The 23,093-nt window shown below is 46.8% G+C and overlaps 1 protein-coding gene across 1 annotated transcript in view; it reads left to right on the top strand.

The window, feature by feature from the left end:
* The window catches only part of LOC139533649 (lysine-specific demethylase RSBN1L-like), a 114,129-nt gene that overhangs the window by 78,265 nt on the left and 12,771 nt on the right, over positions 1–23,093 (top strand). The window contains exons 4-5 of the mRNA XM_071331876.1: positions 16,724–16,861; positions 17,214–17,356. Of these exons, the coding sequence (XP_071187977.1) occupies positions 16,724–16,861; positions 17,214–17,356 (281 nt within the window). The remainder of the gene's footprint in view (positions 1–16,723; positions 16,862–17,213; positions 17,357–23,093) is intronic.

The following is a 23,093-nucleotide window of genomic DNA, read 5'->3' as shown; positions in this document are numbered from 1 at the left end:
AGAGAGCCAGAGAGGGAGGGGGAATAGGGAGAGAGGGAAGCAGGCCAGCTCCGACCTTGAAAAGCCAAGTGGTGTGAAACACGTCTTTCTGGTTTAACGGGCTCAGTATACCACAAGGTCTGGTACCAGCACAGCTGATCAAGAGACTGGCCTCTCTCTCTCCCTCTGTCACCCTGTGTCTCACATTATGTTCCTCTTGTTTTGCTCCATCTCTCCTTCCTGTCTTTTTCCTTTCCTGTATCGCTTGCCCCTCCCTCTTTCTTTCTCTCTCCCTCTGTGTTTTCCCTTCCTCTTTTCTCCTGAATCCCATGTGTAGTTTTTTTGAGCAGATTGTTGATAAGTGTCTCTATGTAGTCTCAGTTGAATGAACTGCTGTTTGTGTGTTAACAGACAGGATGCTGTTGTCGCCAGTATTTCTGGGACTTCCTGGTTTGTTTGTGTTAAATGATGTGTGTTCAGTCAGTGACAGTGGATCTGGCTCCAGGTCAGTAATACATCCCAGCTATAGGCCCCTGGAGCGTAAGATTTGATCAACTTTACACTGTGACAGCAGACACGCCTATAGACCAGCCTGGTTATCGTGTTGTGTTCAGCCTGTTGTGGCACACGCTTCTTTTATCTGCTGTTGGAGAAAACAGACCACAACAACATCAAGCAGCTCCCTTGTTAGGACTAAACAGACAGGCAGAGTCAGGTCACAGTGACTGGGACCTACTGTTGTTATACAGTGACGGGTGGTAGTAGTAGGTCTAGGCTGTATGTTAAGTAATACCTGGTCTAGGCTAGGGGTAATTAGTAACAAGTCTAGGCTATATGTTAAGTAATACCTGGTCTAGGCTAGGGGTAACAAGTAACAAGTCTAGGCTATATGTTAAGTAATACCTGGTCTAGGCTATATGTTAAGTAACGTGTCTAGGCTAGGGGTAACAAGTAACAAGTCTAGGCTGTATGTTAAGTAATACCTGGTCTAGGCTAGGGGTAACAAGTAACACGTCTAGGCTATATGTTAAGTAATACCTGGTCTAGGCTAGGGGTAACAAGTAACAAGTCTAGGCTATATGTTAAGTAATACCTGGTCTAGGCTAGGGGTAAATAGTAACAAGTCTAGGCTATATGTTAAGTAATACCTGGTCTAGGCTAGGGGTAACAAGTAACAAGTCTAGGCTATATGTTAAGTAATACCTGGTCTAGGCTAGGGGTAAGCAGTAACAAGTCTAGGCTATATGTTAAGTAATACCTGGTCTAGGCTATATGTTAAGTAACGTGTCTAGGCTAGGGGTAACAAGTAACAAGTCTAGGCTATATGTTAAGTAATACCTGGTCTAGGCTAGGGGTAACAAGTAACAAGTCTAGGCTATATGTTAAGTAATACCTGGTCTAGGCTAGGGGTAATAGTAACAAGTCTAGGCTGTATGTTAAGTAATACCTGGTCTAGGCTAGGGGTAACAAGTAACAAGTCTAGGCTATATGTTAAGTAATACCTGGTCTAGGCTAGGGGTAACAAGTAACAAGTCTAGGCTATATGTTAAGTAATACCTGGTCTAGGCTAGGGGTAACAAGTAACACGTCTAGGCTATATGTTAAGTAATACCTGGTCTAGGCTAGGGGTAATTAGTAACAAGTCTAGGCTGTATGTTAAGTAATACCTGGTCTAGGCTAGGGGTAACAAGTAACACGTCTAGGCTATATGTTAAGTCAGAATTTGTGGGGTTTTGTTTGTCCACCCGCCTCTTGAGGATTGACTACAAGTTCTCAATGGGATTAAGGTCTGGGGAGTTTCCTGGCCATGGACCCAAAATATCGATGTTTTGTTCCCCGAGCCACTTAGTTATCACTTTTGCCTTATGGCAAGGTGCTCCATCATGCTGGAAAAGGCATTGTTCGTCACCAAACTGTTCCTGGATGGTTGGGAGAAGTTGCTCTCGGAGGATGTGTTGGTACCATTCTTTATTCATGGCTGTGTTCTTAGGCAAAGTTGTGAGTGAGTCCACTCCCTTGGCTGAGAAGCAACCCCACACATGAATGTCTCAGGATGCTTTACTGTTGGCATGACACAGGACCATTACATTTACATTTACATTTAAGTCATTTAGCAGACGCTCTTATCCAGAGCGACTTACAAATTGGTGCATTCACCTTATGATATCCAGTGGAACAACCACTTTACAATAGTGCATCTAACTCTTTTAAGGGGGGGGGGGGTTTAGAAGGATTACTTTATCCTATCCTAGGTATTCCTTAAAGAGGTGGGGTTTCAGGTGTCTCCGGAAGGTGGTGATTGACTCCGCTGACCTGGCGTCGTGAGGGAGTTTGTTCCACCATTGGGGTGCCAGAGCAGCGAACAGTTTTGACTGGGCTGAGCGGGAACTGTACTTCCTCAGAGGTAGGGAGGCGAGCAGGCCAGAGGTGGATGAACGCAGTGCCCTTGTTTGGGTGTAGGGCCTGATCAGAGCCTGAAGGTACGGAGGTGCCGTTCCCCTCACAGCTCCGTAGGCAAGCACCATGGTCTTGTAGCGGATGCGAGCTTCAACTGGAAGCCATAGCCGAATCAAATTTAAGAGACGGTCCTGGCACTTGCTGGACTTTCTTGGGCGCCCTGAAGCCTTCTTCACAACAATTGAATCGCTCTCCTTGAAGTTCTTGATGATCCAATAAATGGTTGACTTAGGTGCAATATCCTTGCCTGTGAAGCCCTTTTTGTGCAAGCAATGATGACGGCACGTGTTTCCTTGCAGGTAACCATGTTTGACAGAGGAAGAACAATGATTCCAAGCACCACCCTCTTTTTGAAGCTTCCAGTCTGTTATTCGAACTCAATCAGCATGACAGAGTGATCTCAAGCCTTGTCCTCGTCAACACTGACACCTGTGTTAACGAGAGAATCACTGACATGATGTCAGCTGGTCCTTTTGTGGCAGGGCTGAAATGCAGTGGAAATGTTTTTGGGGGATTCAGTTAATTTGCATGGCAAAGAGGGATTTTGCAAATAATTGCAATTCCTCTGATCACTCTTCATAACATTCTGGAGTATATGCAAATTGCCATCATACAAACTGAGGCAGCAGACTTTGTAAAAATTCATATTTGAGTCATTCTCAAAACTTTTGGCCACGACTGTGTTATGTAATAACTAGCAACAGGTCTAGGCTAGGCTACATCTTATGTAATAACTAGCAACAAGGCTAGGCTACATGTTATGTAATAACTAGTAACGGCTAGGCTATATGTTATGTAATAACTAGTAACATGGCTAGGCTAGGCTATATGTTATGTCATAACTAGCAACAAGGCTAGGCTATATGTTATGTCATAACTAGTAACAGGGCTAGGCTATATGTTATGTCATTACTAGCAAGAGGTCTAGGCTATATGTTATGTAATAACAAGCAATAGGTCTAGGCTAGGCTATATGTTATGTCATAACATATAGCCTAGCCCTGTTGCTAGTTATGACATAACATATAGCCTAGCCTAGCCCTGTTGCTAGTTATGACATAACATATAGCCTAGACCTGTTGCTAGTTATGACATAACATCTAGCCTAGCCCTGTTGCTAGTTATGACATAACATATAGCCTAGCCTAGCCCTGTTGCTAGTTATCTAGCAACAGGGCTAGGCTAGGCTATATGTTATGTAATAACTAGTAACATGGCTAGGTAATGTTAAGTAATACGTAGTAAATAACTAACAGAGCTAGGCTATATGTTAGGTCATAACTAGCAACAAGGCTAGGCTATATGTTATGTCATAACTAGCAACTGGTCTGATGAAACCCTCTGTAATGGCTCACCATGCAGTGCAGTGACGTACCTCGTAATAGACGTCTCTTACTAAGAGAGGCATATCCTGACCTGGCCATCTGGAGTTATGTAGCTATCTGCTGATCAGAGCGAGAGAGAGAGAGGGGGAGAGAGAGAGAGGGAGAAAGGAGCAGAGGAAGAGCGATGGAAAGGAGGGAGAGTTGGTGAGACAGAGACACAGGTCTAAGAGGATAAAGGGTTTGTTGTGGATTTGTGCTGTGTGTGTCCACGCATGCTGACGAGGGATCTGGGCAGATCTGCGGGTCGGCTACTAGGCCTAATACCCTGGCTGGCTTTGGGCTGCTGGAGCTGTGAGTCATGTAGAGAGAGGAGGGAGAGGGAGTGGTGGAGGGACGAGGGGAAACAATGGTGAAGGAAGAGGGGAGGAGTAGTTTGTTTGGATGGGACTTTAATTACACTATTATGGCTTTTTGAGCAAACGGTATGAGATGTTACTTATGATTCAGTCAGAGACAAAGCTGGCTGCTCTGGGGGTCTCAGATCAGTCAGACTCGGCTGGCTGCTCTGCTCTGGGGCTCTCAGTTCAGTCAGACTCGGCTGGCTGGCTGCTCTGCTCTGGGGCTCTCAGTTCAGTCAGACTCGGCTGGCTGGCTGCTCTGCTCTGGGGGTTTCAGTTCAGTCAGACTCGGCTGGCTGCTCTGCGAGTCTCAGTTCAGTCACACTCGGCTGGCTGGCTGGCTCTGCTCTGGGGGTCTCAGTTCAGTCAGACTCGGCTGGCTGGCTGACTGCTCTGGGGGTCTCAGGGTATTGGGAGAGTTAAGGGAGCTGTTGGTTTGGATGTATCTATATTTTCACTATTCAACGGGGCCCTACTTCCTGTAGCTGTACACTATCAGACGGTTAACTCTGTTCTGCTCTGGGGCCTCAGGGTGGAGAGGAAAATAAATGGTAGAGGGAGACAGATGTGGAAGGAGTAGTGTGTTTAGATGTATCTGAGTTTGGAGTAGACGATATCAGATGCTATGGTTGAGACTTGACTGGTTTCCCCGGAGGCCTCACAGGGGGAGAAGGGTACGGTAGTGTGTTTAGATGACTGGGGGCCTCACAGGGGGAGAGGGGTACGGTAGTGTGTTTAGATGACTGGGGGCCTCACAGGGGGAGAGGGGTACAGTAGTGTGTTTAGATGACTGGGGGCCTCACAGGGGGAGAGGGGTACAGTAGTGTGTTTAGATGACTGGCTGCCCGGGGGGCTCACAGGGGGAGAGGGGTACAGTAGTGTGTTTGGATGACTGGCTGCCTGGGGGCCTCACAGGGGGAGAGGGGTACAGTAGTGTGTTTAGATGACTGGCTGCCCGGGGGCCTCACATGGGGAGAGGGGTACAGTAGTGTGTTTAGATGACTGGGGGCCTCACAGGGGGAGAGGGGTACAGTAGTGTGTTTAGATGACTGGGGGCCTCACAGGGGGAGAGGGGTACGGTAGTGTGTTTAGATGTGTCAGCAGTATTTACATATTTCACATATTCCTGGTGTGAGTGTATCAGACGTTATGTGAATGTGGCTGGCTGGTTGGCTGCTCAGCTCTGCTCTCTCTCGGTGAGTAAGTAGGTTGTTTTGGCTGTATCCATGTATCCATATTCGACTGTGATTGGCTGGCTTCTCACAGTGTTGGCGGCTCCACGCTGCAGACGGAGCACCACGTCTTGGTGGGTTTCCTCGTCTGTCTGCGGCAAGAACTCCCAGAGGAAAGAGCCTTTATCTGCCATCCGTTCCCTTTAACTAACACACACACACACACACACACACACACACCCGCAGGGGCGCAAGTGGGCATCCAGATGCAATCTGTGTCTCTCTGTCTCTGTCTCTTTCTGTCTCTGCTTGCATCTCTCTCACATGTGAGTGAGTCCATTACCGTAAAACAGAGTGTGCCCAGAGCAAGCCGACCAGGAGGAGAGAACCGACAGGAGGGATGGCTACTACTCAGAGGTGTGTGTCCTCATGGGTAATGAAGCTAATCTCATTCTCATTAGGAGGAAGATGATATCTGGTCTATATTATGTGTTGTGTGGATGGAAACACGTTTAGCCTGGAAACAACAAGGGAAGCACCCATGCTTAATGTACACACAGTTTGAACTGGGCCATTCATTTGTTCGCCTTATTTAAGTACGATTAATCCTGTACAGTATTCAAGCCATGTTCAGATACTTCTGTCACATACACATCAATCCACTATTTTCAACCACATAATTGATTGACATTATCTAACAATATTCATTGAATATTAAATGTATTTTTTACCCAGGTTGACTTCCTTTCAGTCTGAGGGAATACTAGTCCAGGCCCAGTGACCTTGTGTGACCTTGTGTCTGAACTGGTGTTCTCCCCACTGATAGATGATGGTGTGTATTGTAGACAGGGAGCCTGTGGGGCCTGTGAGAGGTCAATTCCCCAGACAGTCAGTTGTTATACAGAGTCTGGCTCTACACCAAATCAAATCAAATCAAATTTTATTAGTCACATACACATGGTTAGCAGATGTTAATGCGAGTGTAGCGAAATGCTTGTGCTTCTAGTTCCGACAATGCAGTAATAACCAACAGTAATCTAACCTAACAATTCCACACTACTACCTTACACACACACACAAGTGTAAGGGATAAAGAATATGTACATAAGATATATGGATGAGTGGTGGTACAGAACGGCATGGCAGATGCAGTAGATGGTATAGAGTACGGTATATACATATGAGATGAGTACTGTAGGGTATGTAAACATAAAGTGGCATAGTTTAAAGTGGCTAGTGGTACATGTATTACATAAAGATGGCAAGATGCAGTAGATGATATAGAGTACAGTATATACATATGAGATGGGTAATGTAGGGTATGTAAACATTATATTAAGTGGCATTGTTTAAAGTGGCTAGTGGTACATTTTTACATAATTTCCATCAATTCCCATTTTTAAAGTGGCTGGAGTTGAGTCAGTATGTTGGCAGCGGCCGCTAAATGTTAGTGGTGGCTGTTTAACAGTCTGATGGCCTTGAGATAGAAGCTGTTTTTCAGTCTCTCGGTCCCTGCTTTGATGCACCTGTACTGACCTCGCCTTCTGGATGATAGCGGGGTGAACAGGCAGTGGCTTGGGTGGTTGTTGTCCTTGATGATCTTTATGGCCTTCCTGTGACATCGGGTGGTGTAGGTGTCCTGGAGGGCAGGTAGTTTGCCCCTGGTGATGCGTTCTGCAGACCTCACTACCCTCTGGAGAGCCTTACGGTTGTGGGCGGAGCAGTTGCCGTACCAGGCGGTGATACAGCCCGACAGGATGCTCTCGATTGTGCATCTGTAGAAGTTTGTGAGTGCTTTTGGTGACAAGCCGAATTTCTTCAGCCTCCTGAGGTTGAAGAGGCGCTGCTGCGCCTTCTTCACAACGCTGTCTGTGTGGGTGGACCAGTTCAGTTTGTCCGTGATGTGTACACCGAGGAACTTAAAACTTTCCACCTTCTCCACTACTGACCCGTCGATGTGGATAGGGGGGTGCTCCCTCTGCTGTTTCCTGAAGTCCACAATCATCTCCTTTGTTTTGTTGACGTTGAGTATGAGGTTATTTTCCTGACACCACACTCCGAGGGCCCTCACCTCCTCCCTGTAGGCCGTCTCGTCGTTGTTGGTGATCAAGCCTACCACTGTAGTGTCATCCGCAAACTTGATGATTGAGTTGGAGGCGTGCATGGCCACGCAGTCGTGGGTGAACAGGGAGTACAGGAGAGGGCTCAGAACGCACCCTTGTGGGGCCCCAGTGTTGAGGATCAGCGGGGTGGAGATGTTGTTACCTACCCTCACCACCTGGGGGCGGCCCGTCAGGAAGTCCAGGACCCAGTTGCACAGGGCGGGGTCGAGACCCAGGGTCTCGAGCTTGATGACGAGTTTGGAGGGTACTATGGTGTTAAATGCTGAGCTGTAATCGATGAACAGCATTCTCACATGGGTATTCCTCTTGTCCAGATGGGTTAGGGCAGTGTGCAGTGTGGTTGCGATTGCGTCGTCTGTGGACCTATTGGGTCGGTAAGCAAATTGGAGTGGGTCTAGGGTGTCCGGTAGGGTGGAGGTGATATGGTCCTTGACTAGTCTCTCAAAGCACTTCATGATGACGGAAGTGAGTGCTACACTGGTCTCTCTCTCTGTCTCTCTCTGACAGATTCACTCGGCTGACACCCAAGGACACTCTACTTCTCCTCATCCTCTCTCCCGGTTGTCCTCTTACTTCCTGGCCACTACAGTAAACTCCCTCACCTTCCCCCTTGACTCGTTACCATAAATGGAACAGAGTGGACTAGGATCCTGTCACACTCACTCACACACACACTCTCACACTCACTCACACACACACTCTCTCACACTCACACACACTCTCACACTCACACACACACTCTCACACTCACACACACACACACACACACACACACACACACACACACACTCACACACAGCAGAAAGGAGAAAAAAGGCTACTTCAGTCCTTTACTCACACTGGTGGCTTGCTCCCTCAGGGCAGGAAAAACAGCACCAGACACCACCACTACACACACACACACACACACACACACACACACACACACACACACACACCCTCTCTCGAAGACGTCCTCTGTGAAGTCTCCAAACATGATTAAACGCTGCAGCCCTCTGAGGACCTCCACCGCTGGCTTCAATTTAGGATAACTGATCTTAACAGCCTGCAGTAAGGAAAGGAGGGATGGATGGATGGAGAGGGGGGGGTTGGCACAATTACCATATATCCGACGATTATGGATGAAGAAACTAAAATAACCATCATAACGGTTGAAATGTTTATTTTGGCGGGGGAACGAACAGCTGACGGGAGGGAGGAGGGAACACGTCTCACATCTGCTCAACAGACTCCTGTCAGACAGGAATAGCCCACTTCCAGCTCCACGCATCACAACCTGAAGCTCAAGTGCAGCACGCATGATGTGTTTGGTATGTGGCTGTCCCCTACTAAAAACAAAGATTTGTCGACCGAAAGTAGTCTATTCTTTCGACCAATCGATTGGTTGAAATTGTTAAACGTGTATTTTTCCATATAGACACCCCCTATGTGTTTTAATAAATCATTGAGCTTGTTTGATGCTTTAAGGTTACGGTTTGATGCCTCGAGGGCACCAGAGATCTAGATAACCAGAAAGAAAAAAACACTTAACCTGACCTAACTCCTCCCTCTCCTGCTGGCTTTCTCAGATTCTACCATTACTCTCCTGAAGTTGCCAGTAATTGGATACATGAGGAGTTGGCACCCTTTCTCATGTTGAATGCCAATCTATCTTATAATTTCTACCGATCTGCGTGTCCGTTATGGTTCAGATGCACATTTTCGTAAAAGTTTCATTTAATTTAAAATAACGTCTTCATATCTCAATCATTGTTATGTGGTTAATCAACCTTCTATCCAAATCTAAATGAAAATGATACAAACCTAAAACGTTTATTATATTGCCAACTATGTACAGTGGGGAGAACAAGTATTTGATACACTGACGATTTTGCAGGTTTTCCTACTTACAAAGCATGTAGAGGTCTGTAATTTTTATCATAGGTACACTTCAACTGTGAGAGAAGGAATCTAAAACAAAAATCCAGAAAATCACATTGTATGATTTTTAAGTAATTAATTTGCATTTTATTGCATGACATAAGTATTTGATCACCTACCAACCAGTAAGAATTCCGGCTCTCACAGACCTGTTAGTTTTTCTTTAAGAAGCCCTCCTGTTCTCCACTCATTACCTGTATTAACTGCACCTGTTTGAACTCGTTACCTGTATAAAAGACACCTGTCCACACACTCAATCAAACAGACTCCAACCTCTCCACAATGGCCAAGACCAGAGAGCTGTGTAAGGACATCAGGGATAAATTGTAGACCTGTACAAGGCTGGGATGGGCTACAGGACAATAGGCAAGCAGCTTGGTGAGAAGGCAACAACTGTTGGCACAATTATTAGAAAATGGAAGAAGTTCAAGATGACGGTCAATCACCCTCGGTCTGGGGCTCCATGCAAGATCTCACCTCGTGGGGCATCAATGATCATGAGGAATGTGAGGGATCAGCCCAGAACTACACGGCAGGACCTGGTCAATGACCTGAAGAGAGCTGGGACCACAGTCTCAAAGAAAACCATTAGTAACACACTACGCCGTCATGGATTAAAATCCTGCAGCGCACGCAAGGTCCCCCTGCTCAAGCCAGCGCATGTCCAGGCCCGTCTGAAGTTTGCCAATGACCATCTGGATGATCCAGAGGAGGAATGGGAGAAGGTCATGTGGTCTGATGAGACAAAAATAGAGCTTTTTGCTCTAAACTCCACTCGCCGTGTTTGGAGGAATAGAAGGATGAGTACAACCCCAAGAACACCATCCCATTCGTGAAGCATGGAGGTGGAAACATCATTCTTTGGGGCTGCTTTTCTGCAAAGGGGACAGGACGACTGCACCGTATTGAGGGGAGGATGGATGGGGCCATGTATCGCGAGATCTTGACCAACAACCTCCTTCCCTCAGTAAGAGCATTGAAGATGGGTCGTGGCTGGGTCTTCCAGCATGACAACGACCCGAAACACACAGCCAGGGCAACTAAGGAGTGGCTCCGTAAGAAGCATCTCAAGGTCCTGGAGTGGCCTAGCCAGTCTCCAGACCTGAACCCAATAGAAAATCTTTGGAGGGAGCCGAAAGTCCGTATTGCCCAGCGACAGCCCCGAAACCTGAAGGATCTGGAGAAGGTCTGTATGGAGGAGTGGGCCAAAATCCCTGCTGCAGTGTGTGCAAACCTGGTCAAGAACTACAGGAAACGTATGATCTCTGTAATTGCAAACTAAGGTTTCTGTACCAAATATTCAGTTCTGCTTTTCTGATGTATCAAATACTTATGTCATGCAATAAAATGCAAATTAATTACTTAAAAATCATACAATGTGATTTTCTGGATTTTTGTTTTAGATTCCTTCTCTCACAGTTGAAGTGTACCTATGATAAAAATTACAGACCTCTACATGCTTTGTAAGTAGGAAAACCTGCAAAATCGTCAGTGTATCAAATACTTGTTCTCCCCACTGTATAATAGCCTACATAAAGCCAACAAATAAAAACATTGCAGCCTGCAGGTAGAAGATCTCCTATAAATCACATTGGCTGCACATGGCCTGTCTGCAATGAACTTGAAACATTTGTATAAACTATTAAGTTGGCTCCAGCCCTGAAGCTTGCACTGGTGAACTTGCAGCGTTGTATAACATATTCTGGGCCCTCCGTTTCCCCAGCAGTGAGCTCAGGACAGACACAGCTGTAGGCTATTTGCACATAAGAAGCAGTGCGTGACTTGGGCAGGAACTCATCAGAGCTGAGTACCGGCACCTCACATGTTCTACTACTGTTATTACTCTTATAGAATATTAGCTCACAGGTATTGTGGAGCTCAAGCACCTAAATACGAACAGTACCAGAACCCAAAATGATTTCCGGAACCTATTTCAGTCCAAGTCCAGCACTGATAAGATGTAATCAGGTCGGCCTATTTTATGACATTTCCACTGGATCAGAGCATGACATTTTTCACTTTCACGCTGAGTGGTTATGGAAAGGGAGAGGGCGTGAAATATTTCTCAGGTAGCCTATAGGCCTACTTTTATTTCTGTGTGTCTTTACTCAACAGTGACGCGCTCTAAACAAAAAAGACAATGACTAAATTGACAACTTGTAAATGGAATGAAATTAACCAAAACTTGTTTCTCACAAGTGTAGAATAGGTTGTGCACCTTTACCTCAAAATTGGGGAGAAAAAGGGGTATCAAATTGGTAGTAACAGTCTTGTCTCTACGCTGCAACTCCCGTACGGCCTCGGGGGAGGGGACGGTCGAGAGCCAAGCCTCTTCCGAAACACGACCCTGCCAAGCCACACTGCTTCACCAACGTGTCCTCCGAAACACCACCCTGCCAAGCCACACTGCTTCACCAACGTGTCCTCCCAAACACGACCCCGCCAAGCCACACTGCTTCTCCAACGTGTCCTCCCAAACACCACCCTGCCAAGCCACACTGCTTCTCCAACGTGTCCTCCCAAACACCACCCTGCCAAGCCACACTGCTTCTCCAACGTGTCCTCCCAAACACCACCCTGCCAAGCCTCACTGCTTCACCAACGTGTCCTCCGAAACACCACCCTGCCAAGCCACACTGCTTCACCAACGTGTCCTCCCAAACACCACCCTGCCAAGCCACACTGCTTCACCAACGTGTCCTCCGAAACACCACCCTGCCAAGCCACACTGCTTCACCAACGTGTCCTCCGAAACACCACCCCGCCAAGCCACACTGCTTCACCAACGTGTCCTCCCAAACACGACCCTGCCAAGCCACACTGCTTCACCAACGTGTCCTCCGAAACACGACCCTGCCAAGCCACACTGCTTCACCAACGTATCCTCCGAAACACCACCCCGCCAAGCCACACTGCTTCACCAACGTGTCCTCCCAAACACGACCCTGCCAAGCCACACTGCTTCACCAACGTGTCCTCCGAAACACGACCCTGCCAAGCCACACTGCTTCACCAACGTGTCCTCCCAAACACGACCCTGCCAAGCCACACTGCTTCACCAACGTGTCCTCCGAAACACGACCCTGCCAAGCCACACTGCTTCACCAACGTGTCCTCCCAAACACGACCCTGCCAAGCCACACTGCTTCACCAACGTGTCCTCCCAAACACGACCCTGCCAAGCCACAATGCTTCACCAACGTGTCCTCCGAAACACGACCCTGCCAAGCCACACTGCTTCACCAACGTGTCCTCCGAAACACGACCCTGCCAAGCCACACTGCTTCACCAACGTGTCCTCCGAAACAGTAGTGACTTAGACCACTGCACCACTCAGGAGGCAGTAGATAGAAATGATATGAATGAAGGGTAAATGTACTGCTGGTGATACACTGTATGTCATGGAGAAGTGATTTACACTAACAATCAAATGCTAACAATTCACACTAACAATCAAATGCTAACAATTCACACAATGAAGTTATGAAACAATGAATGTGCACAAATTGGTAGGAGAGCGGTACATGGTCCATCAGACGTCTATATTGGCCATGCAGCATTTACGGTGATAGGACCTCAGCACCAGTCAGACGTCTGTATTGGCCATGCAGCATTTACGGTGATAGGACCTCAGCACCAGTCAGACGTCTGTATTGGCCATGCAGCATTTACGGTGATAGGACCTCAGCACCAGTCAGACGTCTGTATTGGCCATGCAGCATTTACGGTGATAGGACCTCAGCACCAGTCAGACGTCTGTATTGGCCATGCAGCATTTACGGTGATAGGACCTCAGCACCAGTCAGACGTCTGTATTGGCCATGCAGCATTTACGGCGATAGGACCTCAGCACCAATCAGACGTCTGTATTGGCCATGCAGCCTTTACGGTGATACGACCTCAGCACCAGTCAGACCAGTCAGACTTCTTGCGCATCACAGAGCAGTGCAGAGCTGTTGTCAGGGAAGTGAGTTTGTGTTTATACAGGATGTACCGCCCCCAACTACTGTCAATGTGGAGCTCTACAGAGCCCGCCGTATTGTTACAACGTTTGGGAGGGGCATGGCGATGTGGTACAGTGCTTGATTTGGCCTCTGCATGCCTCTGGAGGCTCCACAATTGCGTCACACCCTGCATATGGAGCCTCCGACCACATTTTCGGATCAAGCATAAATTGGCTGAAACAATGAATGTGCACAAATTGGTAGGAGAGCGGTACATGGTCCATCAGACGTCTATATTGGCCATGCAGCATTTACGGTGATAGGACCTCAGCACCAGTCAGACGTCTGTATTGGCCATGCAGCATTTACGGTGATAGGACCTCAGCACCAGTCAGACGTCTGTATTGGCCATGCAGCATTTACGGTGATAGGACCTCAGCACCAGTCAGACGTCTGTATTGGCCATGCAGCATTTACGGTGATAGGACCTCAGCACCAGTCAGACGTCTGTATTGGCCATGCAGCATTTACGGTGATAGGACCTCAGCACCAGTCAGACGTCTGTATTGGCCATGCAGCATTTACGGTGATAGGACCTCAGCACCAGTCAGACGTCTGTATTGGCCATGCAGCATTTACGGCGATAGGACCTCAGCACCAATCAGACGTCTGTATTGGCCATGCAGCATTTACGGTGATACGACCTCAGCACCAGTCAGACCAGTCAGACTTCTTGCGCATCACAGAGCAGTGCAGAGCTGTTGTCAGGGAAGTGAGTTTGTGTTTATACAGGATGTACCGCCCCCAACTACTGTCAATGTGGAGCTCTACAGAGCCCGCCGTATTGTTACAACGTTTGGGAGGGGCATGGCGATGTGGTACAGTGCTTGATTTGGCCTCTGCATGCCTCTGGAGGCTCCACAATTGCGTCACACCCTGCATATGGAGCCTCCGACCACATTTTCGGATCAAGCATAAATTGGCTTTTAGTCTAGGCCTCCTGCAATGGATAAGTTCACTGAAATGGGTGCATTTGCATATGTTTTATATATTAAACAATCTTGGTTGACCAACAGCCTAACGACCAAACAATTGACCAGTCGACTAATTGGGGTCAGCCCTAGTTTGGTAATATAATTGACTGTTTTAACATGTCCCTTTACACGTTGTCAACACTGCTGCTGACCCTGTGGAAAGACACAGAGACCTCTAGTAGAGGATCATGTTTAGAAACAGATCATCTATCTGAAGCAGACGATGTTCCTCTGACACTATCTAACGTTCAGACAGACGGACCGCTCCAGGAGAAACTGGCCTTATGATGAACTCTCTTTTGAGCCTGAGGATATTCTGTGGTGATAAGAATGGCTGGGCTGTAATAGCTGTATTAGACAGGGTTGTAAGTGAATCAGGAGGATGTCTGAGACATTGAGACTAGCAGTGATCTGCTCCTCCTCATGTGTAGTCTTATTACCATGTTAGAGAGGGAGGACTGCGACCCTAGGGCCTACGTCCAGAGATGACAGGAGGGGGGTTTGTGGTTCTCTTTGCCTCTGAAGCTGCTATAAAACCTCCGTTCTTTCCTTCCGGATAACCAAAAAGGAGGTTTACCATCTTTCAGCAGATGTACTCAGATCTGTGGGAGCAAAGTGAGACAGTGAAGGAGACCGGGATGCACTTCTAGCTATTCAACAGGGCCTTTTACTACTGGGTGACAGCTGTACTGTGTAAAACAGGTTAGCTAGTACTACCAGCTCTGTCTCTCAGAACAGGAATAACTACAGCTGTACTGTGTAAAACAGGTTAGCTAGTACTACCAGCTCTGTCTCTCAGAACAGGAATAACTACAGCTGTACTGTGTAAAACAGGTTAGCTAGCATTACCAGCTCTGTCTCTGTCTCTCAGAACAGGAATAACTACAGCTGTACTGTGTAAAACAGGTTAGCTAGCACTACCAGCTCTGTCTCTCAGAACAGGAATATCTACAGCTGTACTGTGTAAAACAGGTTAGCTAGCACTACCAGCTCTGTCTCTGTCTCTCAGAACAGGAATATCTACAGCTGTACTGTGTAAAACAGGTTAGCTAGTACTACCAGCTCTGTCTCTCAGAACAGGAATAACTACAGCTGTACTGTGTAAAACAGGTTAACTAGTACTACCAGCTCTGTCTCTGTCTCTCAGAACAGGAATATCTACAGCTGTACTGTGTAAAACAGGTTAACTAGTACTACCAGCTCTGTCTCTCAGAACAGGAATAACTACAGCTGTACTGTGTAAAACAGGTTAGCTAGTACTACCAGCTCTGTCTCTCAGAACAGGAATAACTACAGCTGTACTGTGTAAAACAGGTTAGCTAGCACTACCAGCTCTGTCTCTGTCTCTCAGAACAGGAATAACTACAGCTGTACTGTGTAAAACAGGTTAGCTAGCACTACCAGCTCTGTCTCTCAGAACAGGAATATCTACAGCTGTACTGTGTAAAACAGGTTAACTAGTACTACCAGCTCTGTCTCTCAGAACAGGAATAACTACAGCTGTACTGTGTAAAACAGGTTAGCTAGCACTACCAGCTCTGTCTCTGTCTCTCAGAACAGGAATATCTACAGCTGTACTGTGTAAAACAGGTTAACTAGTACTACCAGCTCTTTGAATGGCTGCTGTCTGTCTCCGTGTCTCAGAATAGGAATAGCTAGAGCTGTCGGATCTAGAAGCACAAGCATTTCGCTACACTCTGAATAACATCTGCTAACCATGTGTATGTGACCAATAAAATTTGATTTGAATGGGAACTACTCTGATGTTATTGCACTAGCAGGTCATGTGCTGTTGTGGAATCTCATTCTCCTGACTGTCCTGACAGTCAGCCCCTCACTGGGTCTATTGTGACTGTCTTCCTCTGTCCTGACAGTCAGCCCCTCACTGGGTCTATTGTGACTGTCGCCCTCTGTCCTTAGTCAGCCCCTCACTGGGTCTATTGTGACTGTCGCCCTCTGTCCTGACAGTCAGCCCCTCACTGGGACTGTCTTCTCTGTCTCTGTCCTGTGACTGTCTCTGTCCTGACAGTCAGCCCCTCACCGGGTCTATTGTGACTGTCTCTGTCCTGACAGTCAGCCCCTCACTGGGTCTACTCGTAATGGTGTAGAATCAGAACGAGGGGAAGGAGAGGCTGTTGAAGAGGAGAGCTGCAGTATTACGTGGCTCCAGTGGGGGGGTTACCAGCAGCAGGCCGTCTGTAATCTCTCCCCTCCAGTACCAGAGCAATGTCTGATCTCCCAGTATCATTACTGTACAGCATCAGCTGGTCTTACTGACTGGTCTTACTGACTGGTCTTACTGACTGGTCTTACTGACTGGTCTTCTGCCTGTTTTACTGACTGTTCTACTGTTCTCTACTATGTGTTCTAGGTAAAGAGAACGTACAGCCACGGGACGTACCGGGCAGGTGCCATGCGTCAGATCAGTCTGGTGGGGGCAGTGGACGAGGAGGTGGGGGATTACTTCCCAGAGTTCATCTCTATGCTGGAGGAGTCGCCCTTCCTAGAGGTGAGTAGCCCTGACACAGAATAATGATATAGATCCATCATTTATAGATAATATCAATCTATAGGTAATATGTTGGATTTAGTCATTTTCGCTAAGTTTCAAAATACTTTAGTTCAGGCCACATTGTTTAGGGAGAATTCAACTCATTTAATCTATAAACAAAGGGAAGTTGCCCTCTAGTGGTTGAAAATGGTAATTATGGTTTTTCAACAACAACAAAAAAGCATTGGTTTTGATGGATGTCTGAGAAATTGGATTTCCTCTTTCCTGTTCCAGTTTGTTTTATCACACCCCTCTATCTATCATTCTATTCCTCCCTTATTGTAACTCTGGCGTACGCTTCTCCCTGCAGCGGACGTTACCGTGGGGTACGTTCTCCAGTCTGAAGCTGAAGAGTCCAACAGAGAGTGACGACGGGCCCATCATGTGGGTACGACCTGGGGAACAGATGATCCCTGTGGCTGACATACCAAAGTCTCCCTACATAAGGAGAAGGTGAGGGCTCACTGTGTTCACAGGTAGTAGGTCCTACTTTCACACGGAGATGCAAATGTCTGTTTTTACAGGATCCTACTTCAAGAGGAACAACTCGGGGTCTTAAGTGGGTACACACACGTTATGTTCTGTTATCCTCATGGGGACCTAAAATGTATTTCCATTCAACATCCTATTTTCCCTAACCAGTAATCCAACCCTAATTGCAACCCTAACTCCTAAATTTAAAATAGCCTTTAAAAAAAATATATATATATTTCACCTTTTATTTAACCAGGTAGGCCAGTTGAGAACAAGTTCTCATTTACAACTGCGACCTGGCCAAGATAAAGCAAAGCGGTGCGACAAAAACAAGAGTTACACATGGAATAAACAAACGTACAGTCAATAATACAGTAGAAAAATCTATGTACAGTGTGTGCAAATGTAGAAGAGTAGGCAGGTAAGACAATATAGGCCATAGTGGCGAAATAATTACAATTTAGCATTAACATTGGAGTGATAGATGTGCAAGTAGAGATACTGGGGTGCAAAAGAGCAAAAATAAATAACAATATGGGGATGAGGTAGTTGGTTGGGCTATTTACAGATGGGCTGTGTACAGGTGCAGTGATCGGTTAGCTGCTCAGACAGCTGATGATTAAAGTTAGTGAGGGAAATATAAGTCTCCAACTTCAGCGATTTTTGCAGTTCGTTCCAGTCACTGGCAGCAGAGAACTGGAAGGAAAGGAGGCCAAAGGAGGTGTTGGCTTTGGGGGTGACCAGTGAAATATACCTGCTGGAGCGCGTGCTACGGGTGGGTGTTGCTTTGGTGACCAGTGAGCTGAGATAAGGCAGGGCTTTACCTAGCAAATACTTAAAATCGAAAATCAAATGTTATTTGTCACATACACATGGTTAGCAGATGTTAATGCGAGTGTAGCGAAATGCTTGTGCTTCTAGTTCCGACAATGTAGTAATAACCAACGAGTAACCTAACAATTTCACAACAGCTACCTTATACACACAAGTGTAAAGGGATGAAGAATATGTACATAAAGATATATGAATGAGTGATGGTACAGAACGGCATAGGCAAGATGCAGTAGATGGTATCGAGTACAGTATATACATATGAGATGAGTAATGTAGGGTATGTAAACATTATATTAAGTGGCATTGTTTAAAGTGGCTAGTGATACATTTTTTACATGTATGGCAATGTTAATGTTAGTGGTGGCTGTTTAACAGTCTGATGGCCTTGAGATAGAAGCTGTTTTTCAGTCTCTCGGTCCCCGCTTTGATGCATTTGTACTGACCTCGATTTCTGGATGATAGCGGGGTGAACAGGCAGTGGCTCGGGTGGTTGTTGTCCTTGATGATTTTGGGTAGAGCTGATGATTTCGGGTGGTGTAGGTGTCCTGGAGGGCAGGTAGTTTGCCCCCGGTGATGCGTTGTGCAGACCTCACTACCCTCTGGAGAGCCTTACGGTTGTGGGCAGAGCAGTTGCCGTACCAGGCGGTGATACAGCCCGACAGGATGCTCTCGATTATGCATCTGTAAAAGTTTGTGAGTGCTTTTGGTGACAAGCCAAATTTCTTCAGCCTCCTGAGGTTGAAGAGGTACTGCTGCGCCTTCTTCACCACGCTGTCTGTGTGGGTGGACCATTTCAGTTTGTCTGTGATGTGTATGCCGAGGAACTTAAAACTTTCTACCCTCTCCACTACTGTCCTGTCAATGTGGATAGGGGGGTGCTCCCTCTGCTGTTTCCTGAAGTCCACGATCATCTCCTTTGTTTTGTTTTGTTGACGTTGAGTGTGAGGTTATTTTCCTGACACCACACTCCGAGGGCCCTCACCTCCTCCCTGTAGGCCGTCTCGTCGTTGTTGATAATCAAGCCTACCACTGTAGTGTCGTCTGCAAACTTGATGATTGAGTTAGAGGCGTGCATGGCCACGCAGTCGTGGGTGAACAGGGAGTACAGGAGAGGGCTCAGAACGCACCCTTGTGGGGCCCCAGTGTTGAGGATCAGCGGGGTGGAGATGTTGTTACCTACCCTCACCACCTGGGGGCGGCCCGTCAGGAAGTCCAGTACCCAGTTGCACAGGGCGGGATCGAGACCCAGGGTCTCGAGCTTGATGACAAGTTTGGAGGGTACTATGGTGTTAAATGCTGAGCTGTAGTCGATGAACAGCATTCTCACATAGGTATTCATCTTGTCCAGATGGGTTAGGGCAGTGTGCAGTGTGGTTGCGATTGCGTCGTCTGTGGACCTATTTTGGCGGTAAGCAAATTGGAGTGGGTCTAAGGTGTCAGGTAGGGTGGTCACCCCGTCCTCTTCACTGTTGCCTAGGGTGGGCTTTACCACACTACAGACTACCTGCCAGAACACCCCGTCCTCTTCACTGTTGCCTGGGGTGGGCTTTACCACACTACAGACTACCTGCCAGAACACCCCGTCCTCTTCACTGTTGCCTGGGGTGGGCTTTACCACACTACAGACTACCTGCCAGAACACCCCGTCCTCTTCACTGTTGCCTGGGGTGGGCTTTACCACACTACAGACTACCTGCCAGAACACCCCGTCCTCTTCACTGTTGCCTGGGGTGGGCTTTACCACACTACAGACTACCTGCCAGAACACCCCGTCCTCTTCACTGTTGCCTGGGGTGGGCTTTACGAGACTACAGGCTGTCAGGAACACATGTCGGACCTGATGGCTGGATCTCTCTTTCACACACACACACACACACACACACACACACACACACACACACACACACACACACTGTGTTTTGGCTGCTGGAGGAGCAGAAGGATAAGGGAGACCCATAGGTAAATACATCTTATCCGCCACCCTATACTCCCCTTTACACACACACACACACACACACACACACATCCTGTAAAATGGATGATTTATTTATTAGTTGAGTCTTCATGCTCAGGGAATCCTCAGGGATCTTTTATAGGACGCAGTAACACATGGTTTATGGATCATACTGTACACAGACATGGGAACTGTGAAAGACATAGGAGACAGACATGGTTTATGGATCATACTGTACACAGGCATGTGAACTGTGGAAGACAGAGACAGACATGGTTTATGGATCATACTGTACACAGACATGTGAACTGTGAAAGACAGAGACAGACATGGTTTATGGATCATACTGTACACAGACATGTGAACTGTGAAAGACATAGGAGACAGACATGGTTTATGGATCATACTGTACACAGACATGGGAACTGTGAAAGACAGAGACAGACATGGTTTATGGATAATACTGTACACAGGCATGTGAACTGTGAAAGACAGAGACAGACATGGTTTATGGATCATACTGTACACAGACATGGGAACTGTGAAAGACATAGGAGACAGACATGGTTTATGGATCATACTGTACACAGACATGGGAACTGTGAAAGACAGAGACAGACATGGTTTATGGATAATACTGTACACAGGCATGTGAACTGTGAAAGACAGAGACAGACATGGTTTATGGATCATACTGTACACAGACATGGGAACTGTGAAAGACATAGGAGACAGACATGGTTTATGGATCATACTGTACACAGACATGTGAACTGTGAAAGACAGAGACAGACATGGTTTATGGATCATACTGTACACAGACATGTGAACTGTGAAAGACATAGGAGACAGACATGGTTTATGGATCATACTGTACACAGACATGGGAACTGTGAAAGACAGAGACAGACATGGTTTATGGATAATACTGTACACAGGCATGTGAACTGTGAAAGACAGAGACAGACATGGTTTATGGATCATACTGTACACAGACATGGGAACTGTGAAAGACATAGGAGACAGACATGGTTTATGGATCATACTGTACACAGACATGTGAACTGTGAAAGACAGAGACAGACATGGTTTATGGATCATACTGTACACAGACATGTGAACTGTGAAAGACAGAGACAGACATGGTTTATGGATCATACTGTACACAGACATGTGAACTGTGAAAGACAGAGACAGACATGGTTTATGGATCATACTGTACACAGGCATGGGAACTGTGAAAGACAGAGACAGACATGGTTTATGGATCATACTGTACACAGGCATGGGAACTGTGAAAGACATGGGAGACAGACATGGTTTATGGATCATACTGTACACAGACATGGGAACTGTGAAAGACAGAGACAGACATGGTTTATGGATCATACTGTACAGAGACATGTGAACTGTGAAAGACATAGGAGACAGACATGGTTTATGGATCATACTGTACACAGACATGGGAACTGTGAAAGACAGAGACAAACATGGTTTATGGATCATACTGTACACAGACATGGGAACTGTGAAAGACAGACATGGAGCCCTTGACTGAAGAGAAGGCCTCTTTTACGGCTGTTCCCAGGAGTGTTTATAGCCACTTGACCAAATAGTGGAAAAATAACACCCAAAACAGCCACAGCAGATTTCTGTGAGTAAATGACTGAGTTTTCACTCTGTCTGCTTTCTCAGTTTCCACCCTCACCTCACCTTGCCATGTAATAAGTCTCACCAAGTTGACTTGGTCACCTTCACTAGTACCTCACTGTCTGTCCTCATAGATACTGTAGTACAGTGACTAGTACCTCGCTGTCTGTCCTCATAGATACTGTGGTATAGTGACTAGTACCTCGCTGTCTGTCCTCATTGATACTGTGGTATAGTGACTAGTACCTCGCTGTCTGTCCTCATAGATACTATAGTATAGTGACTAGTACCTCGCTGTCTGTCCTCATAGATAGTGTAGTATAGTGACTAGTACCTCGCTGTCTGTCCTCATTGATACTGTGGTATAGTGACTAGTACCTCGCTGTCTGTCCTCATAGATACTGTAGTACAGTGACTAGTACCTCGCTGTCTGTCCTCATAGATACTGTGGTATAGTGACTAGTACCTCGCTGTCTGTCCTCATAGATACTGTGGTATAGTGACTAGTACCTCGCTGTCTGTCCTCATAGATACTATAGTATAGTGACTAGTACCTCGCTGTCTGTCCTCATAGATACTGTGGTATAGTGACTAGTACCTCGCTGTCTGTCCTCATAGATACTGTGGTATAGTGACTAGTACCTCGCTGCCTGTCCTCATTGATACTGTAGTACAGTGACTAGTACCTCACTGTCTGTCCTCATTGATACTATAGTATAGTGACTAGTACCTCGCTGTCTGTCCTCATTGATACTATAGTACAGTGACTAGTACCTCACTGTCTGTCCTCATTGATACTGTAGTATAGTGACTAGTACCTCACTGTCTGTCCTCATTGATACTGTAGTATAGTGACTAGTACCTCGCTGTCTGTCCTCATAGATACTGTAGTATAGTGACTAGTACCTCACTGTCTGTCCTCATTGATACTGTGGTATAGTGACTAGTACCTCGCTGTCTGTCCTCATAGATACTGTAGTATAGTGACTAGTACCTCGCTGTCTGTCCTCATAGATACTGTAGTACAGTGACTAGTACCTCGCTGTCTGTCCTCATAGATACTATAGTATAGTGACTATTCTCTCTCCTGACTCGAACAGTATGTCCAAATAGCCGTGGCCAATCGCTTCAGACACAGGAGCCCAAAAATGCTGGGCTCCCTCTCTCTCCCCCTCCCTCCTTCCCTCTCTCTCCCCCTCCCTCCTTCCCTCTCTCTCTCCTTCTCCCTCCCTCTCCCCAGAGTGCTGTCTGTTTCTTCTGTTGAACCCTTTTCTCTGG

This window comes from Salvelinus alpinus, chromosome 11, assembly GCF_045679555.1.
Source record: "Salvelinus alpinus chromosome 11, SLU_Salpinus.1, whole genome shotgun sequence".
Classification (NCBI taxonomy): Eukaryota; Metazoa; Chordata; class Actinopteri; order Salmoniformes; family Salmonidae; genus Salvelinus; species Salvelinus alpinus.
This window is presented reverse-complemented; position numbering and strand designations above follow the sequence as displayed.